The following is a 17,259-nucleotide window of genomic DNA, read 5'->3' as shown; positions in this document are numbered from 1 at the left end:
AGGCTGGGCATATGTTCTACCACAAGCCACATCCCAACCCTGACATACTTTTAATGGTAACATTTGCGTTACAACAATTAAATAATAATTAACATATTCTTACAATGTATGAGACAAAGCAGGGTGTTTTTGTTTGTTTGTTTGTTTGTTTGCTTTTTGGGTCACACCCAGCGATGCACAGGGGTTACTCCTGGCTCATGCACTCAGGAATTACTCCTGGCAGTGCTCAGTGGACCATATGGGATGCTGGGAATCAAACCCAGGCCAGTCACATGCAAGGCAAACACCCTACCCACTGTGCTATGGGTCCAGCCCCGACAAAGCAGTTTTTCATGTTAATTGATTATAAAGTCAGTCATTATGGGATCTTAATCTACTTGGATAAAAACAAATGATAAATACCTATAAATTTATATGTGTGTGTGTGTGTAATACATATCTATCTCTATATATTAGAATGGCTTGCCATTGGCAAGGGAGAATACAAATGTGCTTTATTTGGGGGAAGAGTTCCCAGAAATTTTCTTTTGGCCCATAAAGTCCTAATTCAGACCTCATTTTTCTATCACATTTAGTTTTCTGCCTCCATTATTGTTTAAGTGCCCATAACTCAGTCGATTCCAAATTCTTCATGGCTTTTGAGTCATCTAAGCCAAGAAAACAAAACTCTTTAGTGTTGCTAAAGAATTCTTTTCAGGGGGAGCTGTTGCACTGCGAAGTTGATCAGAATCCGGCGACAGGTAGAGCGAGCCCGCGACGGGGCAGGACCCGCGGTGCCGCGCAGATCCAGGGAGAAGCACAGCCGCTCGGAGCAGCCCGAAAATCGAAGCACGCGCGCTTCCCGACCATCCACAAGGTGGGTGCCGGGTCCCTGCTGAAGCCTAGCAGAGGTGAGCCTCCGGCCTCCGCCCCCAGGTCATCCCGGCCGGCCAGGCACAGCGAGAGAGAAGACTTTGCCCGGGCAGTGCTGGCTGGAGTGTGGGGTGTGGGACAAGCAGAGGTCCGCCCCGCGCGTGCAGTCTGGCCCGCTCCCGTGGGCAGCCCGGGCAGCAGCTGGGACCGGGCGGTGCTCTCTGCAGAGCTCGTGCCTCTGAGAAGCAACGCATGGACAGGGCACTGGTCAGCGTTAGCCGCAGCGACTCCCTCTCCTCTATCTGTCCCGCGACTACGCTGCATTTTACCTAGTTTGCTCCTTCTCACTGCAGAAACCCTACCGCTAAGTGGAGCACAACTTCACTCTATCATGAGAGGGAGGGGGAGGGGTTTTGCTCCCAGAAGAAACCGAGGCAGCGCTCTGATGTTTCTGCTCAAACTATGGAAATAAAGTGTTCCCAGCTGCGAATAACGCCCTCACCGTCATCATCACCATCTCAGCCAACTGGAGTTGGACCAATAAAATCACGTCACTGGAGGGTTCATTTACTTCTTTAAAAAAAAAAATTCCCCACTTCAGTGCAAATATATTTTATTAATTATTGAATCACCATGAGATACAGTTATAAGGTTGTCTGTGATTGGGTTACAGTCATACAATGTTCCCAAACCCACCTCTTCGCCAGTGTACATTTCCCAGCACCAGTGTCCCCAATTTCCCTCCTGCCCCCGCCTGGCACTTTTCCTCTCTGTCGTCGGTCTGTCTCTCTGTGTCTCTCTCTGTGTCTCTGCCTCTCTCTGTCTCCGTCACTCTCTCTGTCTCTGTGTCTGTCTTTCTCTGTGTGTCTCTGTCACTCGCTCTGTCTGTGTCTGTCTCTCTGTGTCTCTGTCACTGTCGGTCTCTCTGTCTCTCCGTCCCTCTCTGTCACTGTCTGTCTGTCTCTGTCTCTCTCTCCCTCCCCCCAGCCCCCTCCTGGGCATCACGGTTTGCAGGACGCGCCCTGCGAGGTCACCGCGCCCTCGCTGACTCCCCTGGCCCCGCCGGGCTGCAGGTGCTACGGCCCCGCCGAGGCCCCGCCGCCAGGGGGCGCCGCGCACAGCCCCCACCGCCACCTCCCCTCGGGCGGGCGCGGGGCGGGCGCGGGTGCGGCTGGCGCGGGGCGGGCGGGGCGGGCAGAGGTGGCCGGTCCAGCCCGGCGGCCGGCGGGAGACGCGGCGGCAGCATGACGGTGGGCGCCCGGCTGCGCGGCGGGGCGCGCAGGCTCCGGGGCCGCGGCCCGGCCGAGGACGAGGCGGCGATCCTGGAGCTGGCCGAGTGCGGGGACGAGGCGGCGGGCGCGGCTGGCCGGGGGGCGCGCGGCGCGCGGGGGCTGCCTCTGGCCGCGCGGCCGGAGCGCTACGAGCCGCTGGACGAGCCGGCGCCCGCGGGCAAGCCCCGGAGGCGCTACCGGCAGAAGCTGAAGAAGTACGGCAAGGTAGGCGCGCCCTGCCCCGCCCGCGGGACCCCGGCGGGGGCCACACACGCTCCCCACCCCCTGCAGGTGTCCCAGAGGCGCAGCGCGGGGAAGCAGCCGCTCCGCAAGCGCCGCCGCCCAGCGTGGACCCGAGACCCCCGCCCCCGCCCCCCAGGGTCAGCCCAGCGTCCCTCAGACCTGGCCTGTTTGTTTCCCGTTCTCCTAGGAGTTCCGTGTCCGCCAACACGGGGGCGGGGGGTCCTGAAGAGAGGATGAATAGAATCCCGATTCTGGGTAAAGGAACGCTTTCCAGAGCGCAAAGTCCAGAGGCAGGGCCCAGACGCCAACGCTGTCCCTGCCCCCTGGACAAGGCCACGGAAGAGAAAACCACCAGGCTCCCTGGCCGGCCCAGCCAAAGGCCACAGCCCTATCTGATAGGAGGCCAGTTATCCTCTCTGGCCTCTTATCCCTTCGGGTCGCTGACCCGAAGCTGGTTACCTCCACCTGGCGAGGCAGCGCGCAGTAATGTCTGTTGATACAAAGTAACAGCGGGACTGGGCTCAGCACCAGCCTCCCTTGTCCTGGGCGCTGCTGAGCCCAAAGGGGCTCTCGGCTGGCAATGGGGCATCTCCCAGCACAGAGGCTGTGTTCAGGGTACACGGTGGGGTACACAGTGCAAGTCACAGAGGCACAGACCTGGGGTCACATAGCCCTGCCCTCGGCAAGCCCCCAGGCACCTAGGACACGCAGAAAGATGTGTCGGGGGCAGTTCTCCCAGGATGAGGGTTTCAAACCAGTCCGGAAGCTCTTTGAATGATTGGGGGACTTGGGCACCAGGGCCAGCAGGATGCACTGACGTGTGCAGGATTGGCTAGTGACACGGGTGCTGCTGCACGACTCTTAAGAAGGTTCTTCCAGAACATCAGCTGGCCCGGAATGTGGCTCGGTGGAGGAGACCCAGAGAGAGAGAGAGAGAGAGAGAGAGAGAGAGAGAGAGAGAGAGAGGAAGGCACAAGGAAACAAGTGTTGGAGAAGAGGCGGAAAAATAGGATTTTTTTTTTTATTAGTGAAACACCATGAGGTACATTTGTAGATTTACAAATTTTTGTGCTTGGGTTTCGATTATACAATGATCAAATACCCATCCCTCCACCAGTGCCCATTTTCCACCACCATGGATCCCAGTATCCCTCCCACACCCACCCCACCCCCCCATCCCACCCTGCCTCTGTGGCAAGGCATTCCCTTTTGTTCTCCCTCTCCTTTTGGGTCTTGTAGTCTGCAAAAGAGGCACTGAGTGGCAATCATGTTCGATCCATAGTCTACTTTCAACATGCATCTCCCCTCCTGGGAGGATCCTCCAAACACCCTTTAATTGGTGCTCCCTTCTCTATCTGAGCTGCCCTTTCCCCTAGAATTCCCGGCTGGCCTCTAAGCCATGGAGTAATCCTCCTGGTACTGATCTCGGCTATTCTTGGGTATTAATCTCCTAAAATAGGATATGTTTAACATTTTATTTATTCTTATTTTGCTTTGGGGGGCCACACCTGCTGGCATTCAGGGTTTAATTACTCCTAGCTCTGTGCACTCAGGGGTCACTCGTGGGGGTGCTCAGAGGACAATATTAGGGATTGAACCCTAGTCAGTGGCATCGGAGGCAAGTGCTGAGAAGGTGGGACTTGCTGGTGGCAATTCATGTGACACGTGAAGCTGGCTGTGTGGCTCCTGGGAACCTGACACCCAGAACTTCCACATAATCTCTTTTTGTTTTGGTTTTGGGACCACACCTGGTGGTGCTCAGGTCTCACTCCTGGATTCTGCGCTCAGAGAGCCCTCCTGACAGCTCTGGGGACCATACGGAGTACCAGGGACTGAACCCGGGTCGGCCACTTGCAAGGCAGGCACCCTGCCCGCTCTCCTCTCCCACCAGGCCTGCCACATGACTGGCTCTCCCACTCCCCGACACACACACACACACACACACACACACACACACACACACACACACACACAGAGCCCGCATATCATTTACAATAGGTGGAAACAACCCGAAAGTTCATCATGTGGCAAATGAAAAAACAGGAGCTTTTTGCAAACAATGGGATTAGCCCTGGGACGGAACATGGTCCTCGAACTACTCCAGCAGGACAGCCAGAAAAAAACTTTAGTCAGAGAAGCCAACAGTGGTCAGGGCGAACCCACAGGAACCCGTGGGTCCCACCTACAGAGGAAGCTGGAGAGGCCAGTGCAGAGAAACAGAGCAAAGATTGGTCGGGGTTCCCACAACCGGGATTGGGGTTTGGGAGGAAGTTTTCCTTGGCGAATGATAATGAAAATGTTTCAGAGGGCACGGAGAGTGAGTACAAGGAGCTTACCATGCATGGCCAACTCCAGGTCGCTTCCAAGATAAGGCCCCCCAGCACCACACACACACACACATACACACACACACACATTCACATACAGAGAGAGAGAGAGAGAGAGGTGGGGATTTGGGGAATGTACTATATGCCCCTGAACCCCCACACTTTACAATGTTAACTTTCATTTTCTTCAGTGGGTTTCTGGGCACGCCTGGCAGTGGCTCAGGAGTAACTCCTGTCTGCGCTCAGGGATCACTCTGAGTGGACTCGGGAGTCCATGTGGGGTGCCGGGGATCAAACCCGGGTAGTCATGTGCAAATCAAGTGCCTTCCCCGCTCGGGCTCTGCTGACTTTTTAATCTTTTGTGAATCTCCTCTGATTTTTTCGTTTTTTAAGAAAACCTCTCAGATAAAATGAGTCAGAAAGAGAGGGACAGATATAGAAGGACTGCACTCATTTGTGGGGCATAAAATAAGAAAACATGAGACTGACACCCAAGGACAGTAGATACAAGGGCCAGGAAGACTGCTCCATAGCTGGATGCCTGCCTCATGAGCAAAGGGGAGAAGGCAGCTGGAATAGAGAAGGATCACTAAGAGAATGATGGTTGGAGGAGTCAGTCGGGAGGGGAGATGTGTGCTGAAAGTAGATAAAGGAGCAAGCATGACAACCTCTCAGTAGCTGCATTGCACACCATAGTGCCCAAAAGTAGAGAGAGATTATGGGGAATATTGTTTGTCATGGAGGCGGGGGGAGGGTGGGAAAGGGGGGTATACCAGGGATATTGATGGTGGGAATGTGCACTGGTGGAGGGATGGGTGTTTGATCATTGTGTGATTGTAACTCAGGCAAGAAAGCTTGTAACTATCTCACGGTGTTTTAATAAAAGAAAAAAAAAAGAAAACCTCTCAGCTCGTGGGGGTGGCGGCTGTCCGTGAGAAAGCACTGGTTCAGCCGGTAACCTAGAGAGCACAGGATGGTATTAGGGCTCAAAGACACCCACCCCCACGAGGTGGTTGCAGCTCCCCTTCTCCTGGAGGCCCCTAAGGAAGGAGCAGGCCTCGTGCGAGGCGGCCAAGGCCTCCGTGCCCAGCAGGGGAGGCTGGCTCAGTCCCCAACCCTCCAAGTCACTCAAGGACATTTTGGCCACCCGGGGAAGCAGGGACCCTTGGTGACAGCGTATAGCTTCGGGGTAGCAGTGAGCATGGCTGGCTCTGCAGTGCCTGCCCCACGCTGAGGCTCCTCGGTGCCCTCCTACCTCCTCAGAATACCCCGCTCCTTCCCAGTGGTGACAGGCACAGAGAGGGCGCTTGGCGCCAGAATGTGCAAGGAGCGACACCCCACGGGGACCCTGTAGTCGGCAGCCACCGGGTCCCCTGCAGCCTGGCCTACTGCCAGAGCGCGCCCAGTGGGGTTTCAGGAGGCGCCCAGGCCTTTGTTGTTGTTCCACCGTTTCCTGGGCGCGGGGAGAGAAGGGCGTCCTTGCGGCTGTGTCCCAGGAGCCCTGGGTGCGCTGTGCACTTGGGTGTCTCCGCTGCACCCTCTCAGCCACCTCGGGAGCCGGGGGCCCGCATGTGGCAGGAACTAGAGCTGAAAGAAGGGCAGCTGGGGAGAGAGCGCAGCTTTCCTTGCAGTGCTCACCCGGGTTCATCCCCCGACACCACATAGGGACCCCCAGCACCTCCAGGAGTGAGGCCTGAGCACAGAGCCAGGGGTGCTTCCTAAATATCATAGGGTGTGGCCCAAAGACAAACAGAAAATAGTGTAGTGGGGTGATGGGGCGCCCAGAGGGGATTGCCTCCCTGTCAGAAAAATGCGCTGGAGATGGAGAAGGCCTGTTCTGGTGGGGGCGGGCACTGGAGCGAGGCCGCCAGGCACAGCGCTGCTGGGCCTCCTGGTGGGTGATCTTAGTTGCAGGCATCTCTGCCTCAGTTTCCTCATCTGTAGCACGATCCACCTCCTGGTTTGAGGGTTTAGGACACCTTGGAGGGGAGGGGGCATTCTCCCATTCTTTCCTGTTTTGGTTTTGTTTGGTTTTGTCACCAGAGACAACTCCTGATGGGGCTTGGCCCCTCCCCCAGGGCCATGCCCAGTGTTGCTCAGGGAATCAGGCAATGCTGGAGATCAAACCAGCGCCCCTGTCTGCACAGCCTGAACTCCAGCCTGCTGTGACCTCTCCCCAGCCCGTCGCTCCATTGGCCAGGGGTTCTTCAGCTGCCCAGGTTCTGAGCAAACCTCACAAGGACAGATGGGGGCTTTCCATGCAGGATCTGTGAGACCCACCTTACTCCCTACAGAGTGCTCTAAAGCCACACCCTTCTGTCTGGTGCCGGGGAACCCCCTTGTAGCTCTCCGTGGTGCCTTCTCTCTGCCAGTCACTACTTCCTCAGAACCAGCTCCTGCATCTGCTCTCTGTACGTCCTTACACAGACCCCCAAATAGGCACACCTGGGGGAGCTGCTCATGGGGTCCCAGACCCCTGCAGAAAAGCGAGGATCCCAGCCAAGCGAGCCCCCCACACACGGGGCCCCTCGCACATGGACACCACATTTCTTCCTCCTGTAGTCAGAGGTGCGGTGCACGCTTGCGCACGCACACACACACACACACACACACACTCACACTGTTGGAAAACAGCCCCACACATAGCGCTCAGGGCAGGGTCACCACGAATCTGCTGCTGCTTAGAAACACTCTGCCAGGGGCCTGAGTTTTAGCACAGCGGGTAGAGCATCTGCCTTGCTTGCAGCTGACCCGGGCTCAACCCTCAGCACCTTGTACGGTTCCCTTAGCCCCACCAGGAGTGATTCCTGAGCACAGTGCTAGGAGTAAGCCTTGGGCACCACTGGGTGTGCCCAAAAGTACTTGCTTTACCTGCAAAGTGCAACCCAGCCAGGAGGAGCTGCATAGACGCAGGCAGCCTAACACAGCTCAGCTACCCCTGGCGGCTAATCCCCGGCCAACCCCCCAGTCCCTCACCTTCCCGCAGCTTGCAGTGTCCCTTTGGTCACGTCAAAGGGTGCTGGTGGGCTCTGAGGTGAAGACAGGCCCGAGGGAGGGCTTTATTCCACCTTCTGCTTTTACTGGACTCTCAGCCCCTGAAGAGAGGATCTGGGTCCAAAACTCAACTCAAATCTGCTCCCTCGGGCAACTCTAATGAAGAGGAGGGAGTTGTGCAGGGAAACCCCCCACTCCCAGCTGCTTCTAAAGCTGCACTACTCAAGAAAACATCCCCAGCTTGACTAGCAAAAGGGACATTCATTCTCCGTCATTCTCCGTCATGCCTGAGGCAGCAGCACCTGGGCTGCTGCTGGCCCCAGGTTCCACAGAAGAGAGGAAATGGCATAAACCTGTGCTTGGGGCCTGCAGCCATTGAGGGTGGGAGAGAGAGAGAGAGAGAGAGAGAGAGAGAGAGAGAGAGAGAGAGAGAGAGAGAGAGAGAGAGAGAGAGAGAGAGAGAGAAGATTCTAGAGGATGTTTGCAGATAACCATGCACCTGGCCTTCCCCCGCCCCCACCCACCACCCCCTTCAGCTACGTTCTTCCAAGCAGAGAGAAGCTGCAAATTGCAGGCACCTGGGCAGGGGGCAGAGACAGGCCGCAGGGTGCTGCCTCCAGTGCCAGGTTTGAGGCAGGAAAGCATGCACAGGGCAGAGCGGGGCCTGTGCCGGCTGGCCGTCTGAGGGTCTGCTCGGTAATGCAGGGAGGGGCTGGCGTTCCTTCCACCCCAGCTCTCAATTCTGCTCCAGAGCATGAGCTATTTTAGTTGCCCCCCCCACCCCTACTTGGGGGTCCACCCTGGGCTCAGGGCTCTGGCCAGGCAGTCTGATTAAATGGCAGGAAATGAGTGTGGAAGGTGTTGGTTTGCTGCCGGCTGGAGCAAGCTTGGGGCAGTTCTGCACTTGCTCCTGAGTTTTGTTAAGATTTCAGACAGGGGAGTTGGGTTCTCCGGTGTCTCTTAGCAACCTCGACCCCCTACACACACACATACACGCACACACATGCGCACGTGCACACACAGACACGCACAGGCACACAAACGCACACACATGCGCACGTGCACACACACGCGCACACACACACCCCTGGTGAGATGGGCCGGGTGGTGTCAGGGATGTAGAGAAGCTGAGGTTACGGCTCCTCAGGTGTCCTTGGATGTCTACCATCAGCTACACCCCAAAACCAGAGGTCTGGCTGCAGATCAGCAGGAGAAAGGTGTAGTTTCCACCCCTGCATCACAGGTCTGACTGGCTCTTTACAGCAAGAGCAGTGATGAGAGCAAACAGAACAGTGACAGTGGGGAGAGGGGGAGCTCCTGCCCTTGGGGAAAGCCCCCTCGAAAATATTCTGCCGGCAGAAACTCATTAATCCATTTGACATCCTCAAAAATGTGCTGGCTTAAGAGTCCTTATCTGTTCAAGAGGAAGTCAGACTAGAGAAATGGAGGAAAAGCAGGACCCTGAGGTGGGGGCACCGGGCCTGAGACGAGACCTGGGGCAGGGTCTCAGGGGCCCGGGGCCGGGTCGTAAACCCAGTCGTGTCAGGGTGCCATGTGACCCAGGGACGGAGCCCAGAGCTCGGCATAGCCAGGCATGGCATCGCCATCTGAGCCCCACGAGGGTTCCTTGGGAGCTAGACTTCCGTTCTCTCATCGCAGCTGTAGGACCCTGGAGATGGCCAGCAGCCCCGGCTTCCTCTCCGTGGCCACCCCAGAGCCCCGCACCCCAGGGACACACCATAATCCACTCCAGTCAGGGCTCTGGGCTGGGCAGTGAGGGGAGCCCTGAGATCCCCCAGGCTGACCCTCTTATAGAGTGAAGGGTCGGGAAGGGGCTGACTCAGAGGAAACAGCAACCGGAAGTGTCGGGACAGTTCTGGGAACTCGAGGGGTGCTGGTTCCGCTGGTGGACAGTGGTTGCAGCTGAGTGAAAGGGCCTAGCCCACGTGTCCAGGCTACCCTAGTGCTGTGGACATGGCCCCATGGTGGCGGGGTGTGGTGCCTGGCTGCGGTGACTGTCCCAGAAGTGAATGAGACCACCTAAGGGACTGTGGGCAAAGAAAGAAAATGGGGGCAGGTATGACCCGAGGCGGCAGCTTGCTAGACCCCCACCCCCGCCCCCAGGAAGGCCAGAGGCTCCCCCTGTAGGGCCCTGCTGAGCCCCTTTGAGGATGCCTGCATGTGTGTCTGTGTCTGTCTGTGTCTCTGTGTATGGCTGTGGCTCTGTATGTCTATATGTGTGCTTGCGTTTATCCACGTGTATGAGTGCTTCTGTGTCTCTATGTGTGTGTCTCTTACATGTTTCTCTGTGTGTCTGTCTCACTATGTGTATATCTGTATGTGTGCATGTGTCTGTGGGTGTGTGTCTGTGTATCTGTGCATTGTGTCTCTGTGTTTTCGTGTGTGTCTGTTTGTGTGTACACATATGCTTGAGTGTATGAATGCCTGTTTGTGTATATATGCCTGTGTGTGTCTGTGATGTGTAAATGTGTGTTTATATGTGGGAGTGTATCTTTGTTTATGTGTGCATATGTGCTTGTGTGTCTGTGTGTGTTTGTGTATTAGTATCTCTATTTATGTGTTTATTTGCCTGTGTGTGACTATGTGTGTCTGTGTAGTATCTCTGATTATGTGTGTTTATGTGACTGTGTCTGTGTGTGTATCTGTGTGTACAAGCGTCTGTTTATGTGTGCGTAAATGTGTCTCTGTATGTGTGTGTCTGTGTGTCATCACCACGTGACTAATCCTTCGCTTTTTCTTTTCTTTCTCTGGACAGAACTTCGGGAAGGTCATCAGCAAAGGCTGCCGCTATGTGGTCCTTGGCCTGCAGGGCTTTGCTGCTGCCTACTCGGCCCCCTTCGGCGTGGCCACCAGCGTGGTATCCTTCGTCCGCTAGTGGGAGCGGTGGGGGCCGGTGCCGCTGCAGGGCTGGGGCCTCAGCTCTGGGAGGCACGAAGCCAGAAACATTTTCTCTCTTGTCCTCAAACCCCCAATTTTCTTGGAATAAGCCAAATGATGCCTTTCTCTGTCGTGGTGGATCCGTGCTGTGGGCAGGCTGCCCTGGCCGCTACTGACCTCTCCGTCGTGGCTCTAGACACTGTGTTGGTCTGCTGGAAGCAGCTGTCCATGGACTAGGGCCGAGGTAGGGGCCAACCCCAGGGTAGGGAAGCTCTGGAGGGCCATCGCCGTGATGACAGTGGGGGGAAGGAGCAAGCCTGAGTCCAGGCATGTTCTCCAGGCCAGGCTGCTCCTGCCTGAGGCTGTCTGGTTGCTCCCACAGTGAGGAGAGTGCGTTCTAGAATGTTCTGTTCTGCCTCTCTCCAGCCCTTCTCACCGGGAGGCTGCATACAGGCAGCAGAGGTTGAAGAAGGTGCATTTCTGAGTGTGGCAAGTGACAGCCATGCTCCTGCAGTGCCGTGGCAGGGGGTGCAGCCCAGGGCTGGGGAGCCCAGGCTCACCCCCGCTGTGTTTCGACCCAGAGCTGGGTCACCTCCCGTCTCTGCTGGTTGCCTGGTACCAACGGCTGCACGAGGGAGAAGGAGCCAGAGGAGCCAGAGCACCTGGCCTGTGGCTGAGAGAGAGGAGAGAGAGTGTTGGGCGGGGGGAGGGGGGGAGAAAGGAAGGGAGGAAGAGAGCAGGAGAGAGCAGGAGAGAGGGATGGATGGAGGGATAGAGGGAGGGAAGGAAGGAGGGAATGTGAGAGGGCAGGTGTGAGGGGGGGGAGGAGAGACATGCAGGTGCAGGCTGAATGTCCTGTGTCAGTGTGGGGGAGTTCGGGGGACTGGAGAGGACTGTGGGATCCCACAGCCCACATGCTTCCCTTGGGTTTTGAGGGCATGGTATGCCCCGTTCGACCTTGCCTTCCCTGGATTCCTGGCCAGCGTGGACAGAACCATCGCCTGACCAGGTCAGGCCTGGAGAGGGAAGCAGAGGTGCCACCCCACCTGCAGGACCCCCTTGCCGTTGGGAGAATTTTCCAGAATCCTGGTGGCAGGACTGGGGCTGCACCTACTGTACCCTGAGCCGGTGCCAGGGAGGGGGTCCCATGCCCATGTCACCAGTCCAGCCCAGGGAAGCAGAGGAGGCAGGAGGACGACGGACAGACGGACGTCTGGAATGAGGAAGAGCGCAGAGTGCCTGGCTAAGGATCACGCCAGAATCGTCCAACACGGATATGTAGCAGAACCATCCAGAGTAGCCCCAGGCCTGGGCCGAGAGTCAGGCACACACGGGCCACATGGACAGGGACACACCTCGGTGGCTTTCTCCGGCAGTTCAGTGGCTATTCCTCCTGTGACCACACCTGTTTCTCCACTGACCCCCCTTTCTTTGCGGGCCGCGAGTATCGGCAGAGCCGAGAGGTGGCCTCTCCCCTACTTCTGTACCCTGCCTTGATTTCAGGTGGAAATTAAAAAAGAAGAGTTTGTTAAGTGCTTTCACCTGTAGTTTTGTTTTGGGTTTTTTTATTTTATAGTTTGGCTTTGGGGCCACACTGGTGGTGCTCAGGGGTTACTCCTGGCTCTGCACTCAGGAATAACTCCTGGTAGACTCGGGGAACCATACAAGATGCCAGGCTCGAACCCCGGTCAGCCTCCTGCAAGGCAAATGCCCTCCCTGCTGTACTATCGTTCCAGCCCCTAGTGGTTTCACCTGTGGCTTTTTTCTGCTCCTCATTTTCTTTTGTTGTTGTTGATTATTTGTGGGCCACATCCGGCGATGCTCAGGGGTCACTCCTGCCTCTGCACTCAGGAATTACTCTTGGCAATGCTCAGGGAACCATATGGGATCAAACTAGGGTTGATCACATGCAAGGCAAGTGCCCTAACCGTTCACAGTCACTTTGACCTATCTACTCCTCTTTTTGCCTTCTGGTCTCAGGGAACTTCCTAGACTGACCTCCTCACCTCACACCCATACCTCCGCCCTGCCCTGGGCCCCTCTGATGCCTTTGTGCAGAGGCCAGGCACACCTGTCTTTGCTAGGGCTTTTGGTGGGGGACAGTGCTCAGAAGTCCAGCAGAGCAGGCATCGGGGCATAAGAGCCTCTCAGCTCATACATTTATGGGTTCAATCCCCACACATGGTCCCTCAAGTCCTGAGCGTTGAGGCAGGAGGAAGCCCTGAGCACTGCTGGATTTGGCCTAACTCCACCTTCCCATTCAAAAAAATGTCAACTTCCAGACGCAACAGTTTGGGTTTGAGTCCTGCATGGGAGAGAAGCAGGATTTCCTACCAGCAGCCTAGAAGATTCTGAAGTAGCTGTCCCACATTCCAGGCCATGACAAGTCAACCACAGAGGGTCTCCTGCAGCTTGCCTCTGCCAAGGGGCTCCAAGGTGGGTTCCTGCCAGGAGTCTAGTCTAAGCACCTCGCAGGTAGCACTTGTGGCATGACCACTACTGAGTGACCAGAAGGTGTGGGTGAGGCTCTGTGCACCAGATCATCTGCCCAGGCAGGATGGGGGTCCAAGCCTGCCAACTGGAGGGGTGGGGGTGCAGGACTGAAGAAGTCAGAACCCCCTTGCAAGTTGCCGGCCACCACCAAGATGGGCCCAGGCCTGGGCTTGGCAGCCCCTGCCAGAAGTGGACATGGAGTTGGAGGACTGTTGGGTTGGGAAAACACTTTCAGGTAGACTGCCCCCAACCCCGAGTCCCCCTTCCTTCTCGAACCCTGTAGAACAACTCTGCTGAACTTACCCTCGGACACATCCGCAGATACTTCTAGAATTTCATGGACCTGCCACTGAAACTCATACCGCAAAGGACACGCCAAGTCAAAACCAAACAAGGCCCTTGTGCAGAGGTTCATGTGGGGGCTCCATGGTGTGGCCCAAGCCCGCGGGGCTCCCCAGCTAGAAACACAAAAAGACCAGCTCCCACCACCAGGTGCAACGGACATGGCATACACCAACAGTTCCTGGTTCGGCCAGTTTGTTTTGAAAGACAGCATTCTTTACAAGCCAAAGGACGCACTCCAGTGACAGTCCAAGCCAAGGAGGACAGAAACTCTAGATTTTCTAGAAGGCTGAAAGCCACAGCAGTGTGTGTGTGTGTGTGTGTGTGTGTGTGTGTGAGAGAGAGAGAGAGAGAGAGAGAGAACTCAGGCTCCTGGCTTCAGACCCTCGGGGGACCCAGGACCTTCCACCCTAGGGCTCCCTTGGGGGAAACACAAATTAGGATCAGAATTCAACCCCTCCAGGACCAAGTGCTTTTTTTAAAGGTGTCTCTCAGGTGATTCTTGCATAACCTGTTGACAAGGTTCTGTTCAAAGCAGACAGAATGATGGGTGCTGAAGGGGATGGTGAGGAAGCTGGCCCTAAAGGGAAGAAGCCAGCAGGCTTTCTCCTCTGGAATGAGCACCTTTAGTGCTGGATACCCACCAAAACTCCCATTCTACATCCCTAGGGACTGAGAACTGGCTTCTATTTGATGGTTCCGCAGCCTCAAAGAGGAAAGCTAGTTCCTTATCTTTTGCTTAGCCATCAAAAAGCACCTGAAGTGTTTCTCCCTTCGGTGGAAGGGCCTCGAGTTGTGTGTGGAGCCAGGTGGATGGCGCTGCCCTCGTGGGTAGCCTATGAGCCTCATTCTTTTTAGAGCTGGAGGAGGAAGCACTGGCCAGTTTTCTCTGAAGCTTTTGACTGCCATCATTCCTCCAGTACCCAGCCAGACTGGAATGCATCTTGCCATGCCTTCAAGAAATGGGGGTGTCACTTCTGGGATCTCACCCCCACCCCCAGTTCCTCCTGCTCCCCTGCTTCTGCTCTGCCACCTGCAGGGGCCCCGCCCAAAGCCCCAGGGCAGCCCATCTGCATCTTCCAGGCCTGACTTGACTGAAATCTCGGTTTCCTTTCGTCCTGGGTAACAGACAACATGGCAGCTGCTAGAAATTCCCACGGAGGCTTTAGACTAAAACCTCGGCTCAGGCAGCAAGAACCTGGGCACCTTCAGACCTCTCTCCTCCGCACACTCTTGCTCCTGCCGTAGCCCAGAGCTGGACAGAAGCAGAAAGGATCAATCCCCAGCACCTCATGCCCCATCAGCATGTAGGTGGCCCCACAGGTCCCCAACACCACCAGATAGGACCCTGGAGATTCTGAGTTCTTCTGGGTTTTGGGGGTGGGGGAGGGAGGCTCACTCCTGGTGGTGCTCAGGGGGACATAACGCTGCTGGGGACTGAAGCCGGCTTGGCCACGTGCAAGGCACACTCCATCACCCACTGTGCTGTTGTTCCAGCTGGGCACTGGCTCTAAGTAACATCATATCGCCTAAGACAGTTGAATCCATTATTGCTCTGAGCAGTGCAGAGACTCCAAGCACTGCCTGGGAGCGTCCTCCAAACCAAGATCAGAACTGCCACACAGCAGGCACTAGCCTCTGGGTCCTCCTTAGCTGTGGCTCCCTGGGTCCAGGCAGTACTCAGCGAAGAGACCTGGATCCCTAAGCAGTGTGGTTGAAGTGGTTTGATTTTTTCCACATTCCTGGGTGTGGCGTTTGCAGACACTATTCCCACGGGCTCCAGAGACTGGGTCCCGCCCCCATTGTTCATGGGATCCACGGGACCAGATTTCAGGGTCAGCAGGAAGCCTAGTAAGAGCCACACTGGCATCAGGCACCCTCACTTCCGGTCATCAGCCCCATGACCTCAGACAGCCTCCTGACCACCCAGAGCGTCAGGGTGGGGTTTGGTTTTGTTTGTGGAGTGATTGAGTTTGGATGATTTATTTGGGGGTGTGTGTGTGTGTGTGTGTGTGTGTGTGTTCCCAGAAATGCAGTGGTTTCTGCCCTTGAGAGAAGGGAATGAAACCCTGAAGTGGGTGGGAGCGGGAAGGGGGGGTGGATGTGGGGACCCCCAAGGAGCCGGAGCCCAGCCTGCCCGTCCATGTTCCTCTCCCTTTTTTCCTGCTGAGTCAGCTGATCCCACCCAGGATCATATTAAAGCTCCACCTTGCCCTTTGCTTGAAAACAATTGGTGGGGAAGTCAGGGGTTGCCGGGGGCGGGTCAGGAGCAGCCAAGAGGGACTCTGAGGGGGAGATTGAGCATCTGGTCCGGGAGGGCTGAAGGGACAGCAGGAGGCTCATCTGGCCAATTTAGCCTTTCTCTGCCTTTCCAGAGGAGAAATAACCCAGGGTGCAGTGTGTCAGCACCCCTGGACTGACCTTACACAATGCCCACAGACAAGGAAAACCATCCTGTAGCCCTCTGGGTTCCTCAAAAGTGGACAAACCAGCAAGCTCCTTCCAGAAATCGAGAGTTTGGTTCACACCAAGGCCTTCTGGGCTCCTGGGAGAGACCCCGCCAACCTCAGAGCCTCGTTTCTCAGACCGGAGGCCTTTAAAGAAATGCAACCAGAGGGGCTGGGGAGATAGGAAGGGGCAAGACGCTGCCCCACATGCCAAAGACCCAATTCAATCCCCAGCATCGAATAAGACCCCTGAGCACAGAGCAAGGAACAGTGCCTGAGCACCGCAGGGAGCACTCGGTCTCAGTAAATAAATAAATGCAGCCTAAGTTGAGGACTTAGGAAAAGAGAAAGGGACCAGCGAGGGAGGTTGCCAGGACAGGGTGGTCAACTCTGAGTTCCACCTCTTCCAAACACTCATTTTTCAGTGCCCTTTGCCAAAGTTGACTTTGGGGTGCCAGGCTCTTTCCTCCCTTAGGAAGTCCTGCCAAATTGCAGTAGACAATGAGGAAGACCTGGGCCCTCCAAGGCAGGGTGGCAGGGAGCTCATGTTTATTCATTGGTAATTATGTTTATTCATAGGGAAGCATGTTTATTAATCGAATTATTTGTTTATTCATTTATTCAACAGCTGATTGTCGTGGTATGTACTTGGTACATACCAATTATGATATCTTATAAATATCATTTGAGGGGCCTCCTAAGTACTGTTCGGGTAGCCTTGGGATCCACTTCCGACCAACCAGGCCGGACGGTACATGGGTGCCTGGCAGTGCTGGAGGCCAGGGTTAAGCCCCCAGGCTGGAGTGTATGAAGGGGAAGGGGCATCTGGCTCTGAGGCCAAGCATACATCTTTAATCTCCGCTCCACTCCCGTGTCCCTTTATTTACTTACTTATTCATGCTATGGTGCCCTTAGCTAGTTAGACTGTTACTGTCCATTCTCTGTACTGTTGGTGTTGGTGGGCTCCAGGGCAGCCCGTGTGAGGGGGGAGGAGAGAGATGGTCACTCTCCCAGTCGGCCTCTGCCACCCGGGACCCAGGGTTATCAGGTTCTGGTCTCGCCTCGCAGAAAAGAATTTCAGGAGTAGATGAGCAGTGAAATAAAAACAGATTTTATTTGGAGGTTTTAAGAAGGCGAAGGAGGGAGAGAAAGTGAGAGAGAGAGTAACGCGCTCAAGAAAGAACCCGGGCTTCTCCAAGGGCAGAGAGAGCCCCTACACACATCCCAGCATCAGGCATGAAAGCATGAAAGTACACATCTCAAGAGGGAAAATGTGGACTGCACATGTGCTCAGACACCACATGTGCTCGACCACATGGCACAAGCAGCAATGGGCTCAGGCAGCATCTGCGCGCCCTTCCTTTGTTCAAGGTGGCCTTTATAGGGTTTTTC

The 17,259-nt window shown here is 55.8% G+C and overlaps 1 protein-coding gene across 1 annotated transcript; it reads left to right on the top strand.

Annotated features, from left to right (window-relative positions):
* Positions 1-2,061: 2,061 nt before the first annotated feature.
* CUNH1orf115 (chromosome unknown C1orf115 homolog) lies at positions 2,062-11,273 on the top strand. Its single transcript, XM_056110760.1, has 2 exons — positions 2,062-2,348; positions 10,464-11,273. The coding sequence occupies exons 1-2, from the start codon at positions 2,097-2,099 to the stop codon at positions 10,581-10,583; spliced, it is 372 nt and encodes a 123-aa protein (XP_055966735.1). The 5' UTR covers positions 2,062-2,096; the 3' UTR covers positions 10,584-11,273.
* Positions 11,274-17,259: the final 5,986 nt, after the last annotated feature.

Source organism: Sorex fumeus, unplaced genomic scaffold (genome assembly GCF_029834395.1).
Source record: "Sorex fumeus unplaced genomic scaffold, SorFum_2.1 ptg000010l, whole genome shotgun sequence".
NCBI classification, from domain to species: domain Eukaryota; kingdom Metazoa; phylum Chordata; class Mammalia; order Eulipotyphla; family Soricidae; genus Sorex; species Sorex fumeus.
The sequence above is the reverse complement of the archived record's forward strand: the minus strand, read 5'-3'. Positions and strand labels throughout refer to the sequence as shown.